Source organism: Halyomorpha halys, unplaced genomic scaffold (assembly GCF_000696795.3).
Source record: "Halyomorpha halys isolate HHAL.00 unplaced genomic scaffold, Hhal_1.1 Scaffold1131.1, whole genome shotgun sequence".
Classification (NCBI taxonomy): Eukaryota; Metazoa; Arthropoda; class Insecta; order Hemiptera; family Pentatomidae; genus Halyomorpha; species Halyomorpha halys.
Window position 1 is genome coordinate 69740 of NW_027112528.1, and position 11046 is coordinate 80785.

General features: G+C 40.0%; 1 protein-coding gene across 4 annotated transcripts in view; it reads left to right on the forward strand.

Annotated features, from left to right (window-relative positions):
* The window catches only part of LOC106688461 (very low-density lipoprotein receptor), a 95555-nt gene that overhangs the window by 42535 nt on the left and 41974 nt on the right, over positions 1 to 11046 (forward strand). For 3 of the 4 annotated variants that reach the window (XM_067050348.1, XM_067050351.1, XM_067050350.1), the window contains exon 3: positions 841 to 957. The exons of the other annotated variant lie outside the window; for it this stretch is intronic. In XM_067050348.1, coding sequence (XP_066906449.1) covers positions 841 to 957 — 117 coding nt within the window. The remainder of the gene's footprint in view (positions 1 to 840; positions 958 to 11046) is intronic. 4 annotated transcript variants of the gene reach the window in all.

The following is an 11046-nucleotide window of genomic DNA, read 5'->3' on the forward strand; positions in this document are numbered from 1 at the left end:
AATATATCCAGTCAAATTACAGGACAGCTGAAATGATATTCAATTAAATCCATCCAAGATATTTAAAAAAGTATCTAGGCTCCATAATGAAAATATCAACATAAAGAAAATGAAAGGGGGTGAAAAAAAGACATCTGTGCATCTTGATATGTTATTATATAGGAACAACATCCATAAAACCTAAAGAAAAATATTTAAAACTATGATAACGAGTTATGATGGATCAAGACGAAATCTCAGAAAAAAACATGAGGCCAACCAAAATGTACTGCTACTGACTGATCACCAACATTAGCCAGAAGATAATAAGGGAAAAATTAAGTAATGATAGAAAATAAATCCTAAATTGGTACATTTAAAAGAATGCTGAAAGATTTGCCTAGGGCAGGGTATTGTTGCAAAACTGAAGAAGATAAGTAAGACTAAAAAAAACTTACAAGAAAATATAAGAATATATGATAGATCTAATAATCTAGAAGGAAGCCACAGGAAATTTTGATTAAAGAAACTCACCACTTTAATGTGTAATTCTTAACTATTATTTATGTTTTCATGACAGAAAAAGTATCACAACATCCTATGAAAGACCTCATGGATATTCCTAAACTCATAAGCGTTTAGTAACGTATTAAGCTATAATTTTTATTAATCTTGGCAACACAACTTTAAATTGGCCATTAATGAAGGAAGTTTCTATTCAACTTCTGGTTTATTTAACACATAAACAATATTCCATTATGTCCATAAATAATCAAAATTCAATCGAACTATTTATCATTTTTTTAATCAACTATTTAAATAAGAATTTTGAATAAATTAATATCAAATTCAAAATTACAGATTTTACGAAATGTGGAGTGTTTTACTTTGAATGTGAACCTGGGATATGTATACCTGATTCATGGATTTGTGATGGTCAGCCCGATTGTATGAATGAACTGGATGAAAAGAATTGCAGTAAGAGTCAATTAATTTTTGATATAGTGACAGGTATTTTACAAAGTAATGCTAATAAAGAGGTTTTTCATATTTCATTAATATTTGGTAAATAAAAAAATGTTTCAAGCCATTAAGCCAGCGTAACATGCTTGAGGTTTAAGTAATTTCAATTATTCTCTATTCTCTGAAATATCTTATTAAAATCAATACGTTTTTCACTTAAATTTGTTTTCATAATATTTAATCCACACTTTCAACTTTTTTCTTGTAAAACAAATGTGAAAACACATTATTTTTGTAATTATTTATAAATTGTGTGACTATTCCTTTTGTTAAATTTATTTTAAACTATTCTTTACTGATTTTTTTTTTACTTTTACTTCCAGGTTCTAGGAAATTGACATCTATTTTAATAACAATGCTAAATGTTTTTATTACCTATCTGAACTTAATATCCTTGTTTTACTGAATCTGTTGTCTGATTATCTGTCTTATATTAATGAGTATTCAAAATCAAAATTATGCTCAATCCTGATGCGTTACAGAAGAAAATAAAAATATAAACAAAAAGTTGTAAATGTTGGTCAACTGCCTAGAACCGGGCAATGAATGTTTAAAGAATTAGTAAAATAACCAACCAATACTGGCGTTTGGTTTTAAATATTTCATTTGAAAATTACAACTGCAACGTCATCTGCGAATCCCACAACTGTGGCTCCCTCCGGCAATGTCAATTTAAAGATTGCGTCGAACATGACGTTCCACAAAAGAGGGCCTAATACCGATCCCTGTGGGACACCACCAGTCACCTTGTATCTCCTTTGGCCAATATCTGAAAAATAAAACAGAACTCTATCTTTGACGTAGTCTGTGAGAACTCTCACAAGATAGGCTCTGGCACCGCCATAGTCCGTAGGGCATCTATTATACAGGTCTATCTTGCAGTATTAAAAGCATTCTTAACGACTAGAGTGATGATTGATACATAACACTTAGCACCTCTCCTCCACTTTGCTCCTGCAATTTCTGTGCGGGCAATGGACCAATCCAACACCATATATCGTGGATCGGTATTGAGCCCGCGAGAGGCCATTAACTCCCTCTGTGATCTCTTGTAGCCTGAGGTAAAAGATTTTCTCAAATGCCTTAACCATAGTATCCAATAAGCAAATTAGACGATAGGCTGACGGTTCTTCCAGTCTTCCCTTACTCTTTGGAATAAGTCCGAGGCACTGTCTCTTCCAAGGTTTCGGAATTGAGCTTTCACGAATACAAGATCTGTAAAGAGAGATGAAAAAGCCCGGCCATTTCCTAAGAGCCACCTTCAGAGCTAAATTAGGAATTCCGTCCAGTCCTGGTGCCTTGTCATGTTGCAGGTCCGAGGCGATGTCATCTATCTTTTCCTGCGCGATTTGTGGAAAATCCGATGTATATGTATTGTCTATACATTCAATAGTATTCGCCTGTTCAGGGAATAGTGTTCTGACAATACTGTATACATACAACATTTGATCTCGTGGAGAGCTGCATCATGTCTTTACATAGTTTCTTAAGTGCTATTTTGTAAGGTCTACCCCATGGATCTGCATCCACCTCATCACAGAGTTATTTCCAGCACCGTCGTAGAATGAATGAAGCGTCATCATATGTTTTCGTGTTCCAGCCTTTAACCTCCACCGACAACTCTTCTTTCTTGTAGGCGTATCCAGTGTGATCACTGGACTACACCCCTTCGCCAAGCACACCCTCCATTAAGCTTTTTAGTGCAGCCAGAGATTGGTCTTTCTTCCGGTACAATTGGAGTAACAGGTCACCTTTATTGATTTTCCGCACCTTTGTGATTGAAACGGCCATTTCCACCATCTTCTCTCACCTTTCGCAGGACATCCGAGTAGGACTGGCTCTCCGGTATTTTTACAATTACTGCATCAGGCCTCGGTGGCTTAGGGTGAGGTTTCTTCCTCGAACTTCTTGCCATTTCTCTTCCTGTTGTTCTCCATGTTGATCTGCATTAGATCTCTGAGGGCGATCTACATTGTGAGGTTTTCTTCTTATTCTTCCTTTTATCGCCCGCCAAAGAAGGTGTAGTTACTGTCCCCTCTAACTTAACAGCATTCTTCCCCGGAGGACTGACCTCGTTTGTTTGAGTGTGACCATCTGCAGTTTCGATATGGAGGGCAGCTGTTTCCAACTTTTCAAAATATAGTTGGATTTCGCACGCATAACTCATGATCTTACCGTGGACGTTGTTCTTGATGTGAACGAAGGAGAGAAGCTGTTTAATCTTGCTCTCAAGATTTTGCATCATGTAGTGGTTAGTCTTGTGGTATTATAAGCTACAATGGCCAAGTCTCCCACCATTGATGCACTGCAGTCGTATCATGACGAAGACGGGGAACCCGCTTTCGCATTTCTCTCGGTAGGCTCGGAAGCTACCATGCCCTGTGATAAACTGGTAGATAAAATAGTCTACTTCCCCGTGGTTCCTTTTCACCCAGGCCTCAGTGTGTGTGAGTGTGTTAAGTGTTTGCGTAGAAAACCAATCAAAAAAAAGGTAAAGGTTATCGGAAGAACACTCTGAATGAGTCAATAAGACTAAAATTATTTGGTCCAGTATGTCTATACAGGATGTTTAAGAATTAAGTGGCCAAACTGAAAATATGAGCTAAGGACCTCAAAACAAGAAAAAAATTCCTCTGTTCAAAGTGAAGGTATGTCCGCAAACGCTTTCTTTAGCAGATATTCACACCTAAGATTTTCATTGTTAAGAATTATTTACGTTATATGAAATAAGTAAAACCTATTTATTTGTTCCAACTTTTATTTCTATTTATTAATTAAATGTAATCATTAAGATTCATATTAAATGTTGTTCAAAGAGAAGAAATGTCCGCAAATGCATTGTTTAGGAGATGGATAACATAGAATATTAATATGGCCTTTTGTTGTAAACTTGATATGGAAATAAATAATAAGCATTGACTTAAAAACATCTTAGTTTATAATTATTGACATTGTGAAAACTCTTTATATTTTCTAACATCAACAATCAAACGACACTTGTACACACACAGACTCTATAGCATCATGGAAGCCTTCTTAACTGTTACTATCGATAATTGATACAAATCACTACAATCTCTCACACTAAATAAAAGAACTAATACAATAATATAATATAATAATACAACATATAATATAAAAAATGACATAATAGTAAATGGCATAGACCTAAGAGTTCATCTGTCAATCCAAAAAAAGTAATTATAGGATGTAATACTAATACTAATTCATTAATTGCACATAGTCTCTAAAGTAAGCTGGTTGTCACCGTAACCTCTGTGGCCTTTATCGTGCTGCTCTTGGTTGGGCTATCACCTCAATTTGTGGATCCTCTGGCATGGCTGGTTCATTGTTTGGAGAAAAACTCTGGACAATAGGGATGGCCGGTATAAACCTCCCTGGAGGTGATAGTTGCTGTTGTGTCTTGGGAAGGGGAGTGTTGTCAGCTGGTTGGTCGCTCCGTTGTCGGTTATTTGAAAAACTCTCTTCAAAGGAAACATACCGAGAAACTTCTATGCGACACAATTGGTCTATGTGACGTTTTAGTGCATATCCATCACCTGGATGGACTCTGTAGAGGAGCCTCCCATACTTCTCAATTATGACGCCTGGCTTCTATATCTCTTTCCAACCTGTGTAAATTTTGACTATGGCGCGGTCACCGACGCTAAAAGATCTTAGGCAGGATTTAGAAACTGGGGCTGCCCCTTTGGTTCTTGCCTTATATGGTTTTAACAGGTCTAATTTGGTTCAAATTTGTCGACCCAAGTATAATTCTGCTGGAGTCTCTTCGCATCGTAAAGGTGTAAGACGATAACGGAACAAGATATTGCGAATTTTGGACAGTAGAATGCCTAGTATTGATTCCATGGCATCGAGTTTTCTTTTAAGGAACTGAACATACTTTTTGACTTGACCATTCGTTTGAAGATGACCTGGAGCAATGAGTCTTCATTTGACTCACAAAATTCAATAAATTTGAGCTGGTGAAAATAGAAGCATCATCAAGGACCATAATTTCAGGAAGACCTGGTACACTAAATATATCTTGAAGGTATTCAACTGTGGACGCAGAAGTTGGTTCTGATTTAGATATTCTACCTTCTGGCCATTTTGATGTAGCATCAATTAGAATAAACAGATAATTTCCATCCTTGGGACCGGCATAACCAATGTGGATCATTTTCGATAGGTTTCTTATGTTTTATGACATCATCAAATCCGCTAAGGACTGTTGCATAACGGATTAGATGTAAAGCAGATAAGACTGGCAGTTTGGCATCATGATGAAAAATTCTGCTTACGGAACCATTGTCAGTAACCAGAGTAAATTTTCGTCCAAAAAGATGGAACTTGTTCACTGCATAGATGATAGCGGTCCACTTGGCTGTAATTTATTTCTGGTTCTGTCAGTGGCCTGGGGGAAAAGGCTATGGGCCTCTCATGGTCATTGATGAAATGTGACAGGACAGCACCAATTTCTTCCGGACTGGAATCACAGGCAAGTACTACTGGCAAGTAAGGGTTAAATAGTATTAGCACCAGATCACTGGCAGATTCCTCTTTCAGTTTTTTAAATGGTGTCTCACATGACTTAGACCAGAAGAACTTCTTAGTGGAGGTGTAAGAGAAGATCAATTTGGAATAAATTCAGGACAATACGTTATCATTCCCAGAAATCTTCCTAATCCCTCAGTGTCACAGGGATGGAGCGGATTTATTATTGCCATAACCTTTTAAGGGCATTTCATCACTTTATTATGTTCGATGACATAACCAAGACATGATGATGTAGTAGAATTAAAAAATGATATTTTTCACGGTTGAGGTGAATGTCACGAATGGGATGTCCCTGGCTTGTATAAAGATTGGCTTGGCATTTTTCTTCAGCTTTCAAATTTGGGATACATCCGACTTTTTGCTTAAAAATGTCTGCATACTCCTCCATGATCGACTGAGAAGTCATTTAGACAGAACTTATTGACATGACAACAGGAGAATCTACTTTTTATCAATAGAGGTGTTTCAAATCAATATTTAGTCACCTAATCCATACTCTTCCAAGTATTAGGCTTAATTGGTCTGGTACAGCAAACAATAATTCATTTGAAGCATAGTCCTCAAATTCGACTGGAGTAATTGTGTAACCAAGATGATTCAATATTCCCTGCGTCTATGAGTGGAAACGTACATTGTTTATTTATGAGGTAATAGGGTATATGCCGACCCTGAGTCGACTTCAAATTTCTGTTTATATTGTTTATTCAGCAAAACAGTTGTGTGAAACTTTTATGTCATTTGTACAAATTTCAGAACTAGGTGAAAATATATCATAGATTTTATTCACTCCCATGAGGTCATCTAGAAAATCTGCTTCAGCTCCAAGATCAGTATCCGTTTCGACTGTTTTAACATGGGAACTATTATTTTTCTTAGTTAAGTAGGACAAACAAACTTTTTGGACGTGTCCTGCCTTAGAACAAAAATTACAATGTAATTTGTCAAGAGGAACTTGACATTTATTTGCTCTGTGGTTAGTTATGGCACAACGAAGGGAATTATTATCAATCCATAGAGCTTTAAAATCAAGTCTAGAATTTCATCGTGGTTGTGATGGAAATCTATTTTTGAATGTTGCCTGACCAACATTTGAACGTCTAATAAACGGTGTCTTGTAATTTGATTGACCGTACTATTTTCTAAATTCGATGATTTGCTTGACATTTCTTGACAATTAATTTCTGATGCTTCATAACCTATAGCAACTTCCACCACTTTTTCAAATGTAGCATCAGATAGCTGCAACTTTTCACGGATATTCCTTATCCGGAATATCCTCCAAATAAATTTTGCCCTTAAAAATACTTGCATTCACACTCCAATTTGCATGTAGAAGCTAGAAACGTATTGAAAAACTGATTCAGACTCTTTTTGTAACCTTAACAAAAATCTAGATAGTCATAAGGCTTAGTAACCGGATTAGCAGGGGCAGTGAGTGAGCATAATACACTATGAAAGTGTGGCCTATGTGTAGCAAGAGTTTGTCGGGGTTGTCTGGTCTTAAGCGATTCTCCAGCCTGATATCCACTATACCGAAGGCCCACGACAAGGCGTATTCAATAATAAATTAGGAACGGCCGTGCCAGAGGATGCCCTGGACACTGACGCAAGTAGAGGAGGTCTAGGTAAGAAAGAGTCTGATGTAGAGTAACAGTTCTAGCCGCCGAGATGAAGCGGACGGACTAGAACTGTCAAGATAGGAGCCAGCTTACTAGTTGCTGTCAAGATAGGAGCCAGCTTACTAGTTGCTGAGATGAAGCGGACGGACCAGTAAGCTGATAAGGCTAGGTGCAGCTCTAGTTGCCGAGATGAAGCGGACGGACTAGAGCCGGGGAGAGACGGGAAATTACACTGGTTGCCGAGATGAAGCGGACGGACCAATGTAACCGTTAAGGACTAGGAGATAGTGGACTAAGATTGCTGGAGATAGGGAGAGGAGATAGGCCATCATCTTAGGTATGCGTACATAAAAACACCTTTAGTGAGAATAGATTGGCAATGAACTTTTCCATCTCAAGCAGTGTGTGTACCACCAGTGCCATGACTAGACCCTAGTAAGGATTTTTTTTTCCCGAACCCTCTAAAACAGAAATAAAAGTGAATTAGTAAGTGCATTACTGTGAAAAAAGAAAAAGTAATTGGTGTTGTGTCTTACCTTTTACTACCTCTGCTATTTTAAGGTTACCTGCTATGTTTAATATTACATATGAGCTATCCATTCAAGGAGCTATTTTGAATCCGTGAGGGGGTGAGGGGCGAGGGGCCTCCTCATGTATAAGAAGAAAATAAAAATAAAAATAAAAATAATAAAGACGATAGATAATGGTGAAATAATAAGAAAAACAGTCAGAAATCGAAAAGTGTGAGGGAGGGGGTTGGGGTGCATCAGAAGATGGTCATAGCTCCATGATGGTGATGTTAATAGGGTTTTTGGAACCTTTCCTGCCCTGCCACCTCGCAGGAAGGGGGGATGGGATGATAGACTGGAATACTGGATTGAAGGAAGCAGGGAGGCTGTCGAAGAATTTAATGTGAGATGTTTCTTAGTTTGTATTGTCTGTTCGTTGAGTTTAGGTGCTCTGTTGGGAGTTTTCTTGTATGAGAAGGTGATGACGTCTGTTTTTTGTGGATTGATATAAATGTTTATGTCTCGTAGTTTGTTAGTAATGAGTTGGGCCGCTGCGGCGGCCTGGTCCATGGCCTTGTCTGCATTCATGCTTGCCGAGTATATGGCTAAATCATCAGCATAAGCAGATATTTGAGCATCGTCAAATTTAGTCCCGACTATGTGGGCAGTGTATATGTTGAATAGAGCTGGCCGAACCCTGAGGGACGCCACAAGTGACGGGCTTGGGAGTGGAGATTTCAGTTTTGACCCGGACTGAGAAAGTCCGGTAACTGATGTAAGACCCAATAATGTCGAACAGTTGGTCCGGGAATTGGTGAAGCCTGAGTTGTTGGATTAGTGTGGAGTGGGATACAGAATCAAATGCCTGTGTGCAGTGTAGTGAGATCATGTGTTCATGCTGTGGCAAGGTTCCTATTTAGGTTGTTTGCTGCATCGCTTTGCAGCTTGGCCACATTGTGGTAGCAGCTCACAACACACGAGAACCTGGTTTGTTGCGGGGGGATGACGTCGTGTGTGTCGCAGTGTTTGCGGATGTGTATGAGGACAAGCTTCTCATAAATTTTTGAGATATGATTGAGGAGACCGGATCCGCTTCTCGTTTTCTGGGCTTGAGGAATGGAACAACGATAGCATGTTTCCACTCCGTTGGGAAATATCTGAGGCGAGAGCAGGAGTTATATATGTTAAGGAGAAACATTTGGGCTTTTCTGGGGAACTGTTTGAGTAGGACATACGATATGTTGTCCTTTCCTGTGGACTTGTTTCCCTTTGTTTTCCTCATGAGGTAAGGATGTGGATCTAAGATCAAATTGGGGATTTAGAGTCCCTTATTTATAGGCCTAGTCTATGCGGCTGTGACCGAGAAGCGGTCGGTACATGTCTACTTGAGATAGTTTCGTGCATTGTTTTTGTATCGTTTATTAATCATTCTATTGACATTGTTAAGTGTTAGGTACAGACATTATTAATATATAAAAATGACAATGTGTTTTTTTACAAAATGAAGTAATTTATAAATTTGAGAGCTTCGGTGAGGCTCGAGGTGCAACGCACTCGTGAGTTGTGCTCGCACCGCTTGCTCCCTCTCGCTACAGGACTCCCCTCCTTGATGACGGAGTCATAGGGATGTTCGGAAGTTGGCAACTGTAGACGATGTCAAAAAAGTGGACTAAGAGATTGACTGGTCGTCTTGATAGAGTCCAGTTGTTGTTCTTTCTATTTGAAGAGTATTTCGGTCTTCCTAGTTGGAATGTACGCTGTTCATCTTGCTTCGGGTTTACATTGTTCTTCTCTATTTGAGTGTATGTTGTGTTTCCTTATTGGGTTGTAACTTTGATTGCAGTTATTGTTGCCGCTAGTTGCAGCGATGGTCGTTTCTAGTTGGAGCAAACTCGGTTCTGATCCTCCCCCACCTGCTGTTCCTATAAAAGTCGGAATTTAGGTGTGTCTCTGGGGTGAAAAGATTGAAGTTCTGATGTGGGCGGTGAGCTGCTCCACGACTTGTTGATTTGTAATCTCCTTGGTAGTGCTGGTAGGTAGTAGTCCCAGTAAGGTCATAAGGACAGTACATCAGCTGCGCCAGTTTGGGTGCCACAATGTGCGAACAGGTTGGATGACTTCGGTGTTTTGCTGAAGGTAAAGTCGAAGCATCTAAGGTGCCTGATGTTGCTAAGTGAGGCGGTCTTGGTGAGATCCTATTCGGTTATCTAGCTCCAGATGTAGCCATGTGAGGCCGGTCGACGGGAGCTCTTCTTATGTTGGAGCGCCTCTGCGCCAGCGGGGCCTTGAGTTGGTGGGCGGTCGGCGTGATGCTTGCCAGGAATTCTGCAACGGTGCGCCAGTCGTGGCCCATAAGCGGGAGGATGGCGGGATGTCTCGATGTACCTTAGGCGATGGGCGCCCAACCAGTGCAGGAGGTCCGCTAATAGGTATTGTTTTGTCTTCGTCAGCGATAATCTAAGGTCCAGTGAAGAAATCGTTGAAGCATAGATCCTCATTTCGGGTGACTTCGTTGTGGGTTACGCCGGCAGTACCTGCGAATTCCGAAGGAGTTCTGCGCTGTCCTATACGGACTGGTAGCAGGGAAATACAGGCTTCGGTCTTTTAGAGAATAAGTTGGCCTGTGGGTCCTTGACGAGAAGATGATACCGCGGTTGACTTTTTTTAATTTTCTGTGTTGAGTCTTGAGCAATGGGAGAGTGTCTAGTCCTGATTGGTGGTAGGCATGAGCTGCTGCATTTACGAGCGGTGCCTAGGTGTTTGCTGAATTTTCGTGAGACGTCTTTGCTAGTAGTATCTCCTTAATATTGCTTGGGCCTGTCCTTCTTTGAGTATAGAATCGGCAGTACAGGTCCCTGATCGAGGTTTAGCTGCGCTGGATTCTGTTGTCTCCTATTATGTTGTCCTACTGGTGTCTCTTCTCTTTCCGTCTTTGAAGATTCTCCTGCCATCTCTCTAGTATTTATTGTTCCTCGTTAAGTAAATAAGTCCTTCCAGTGTCGGGCCTTGTTTCGACGGAGTTATCACGTCAAGCCTCTCTTCGACACGTCTCTGGATCACGTCGGGCTTCTCTTCGACGGCTTGAATCACGTCGGGGTCACCACTTGTCGGGGTGTCTGGTCTTAAGCGATTCTCCAGCCTGTATTCGCTATACCGAAGGCACACGACAAGGCGTATTCAATAATAAATTAGGAACGGCCGTGCCAGAGGATGAGACCTGGACACGGACGTAGGTAGAGGAGGTCTAGGTAAGAGAGAGTCTGAGGTAGAGTAACAGTTCTAGTCGCCGAGATAAAGCGGACGGACTAGAACTGACAAGATAGGAGCCAGCTTACTAGTTGCCGAGATAAAGCGGA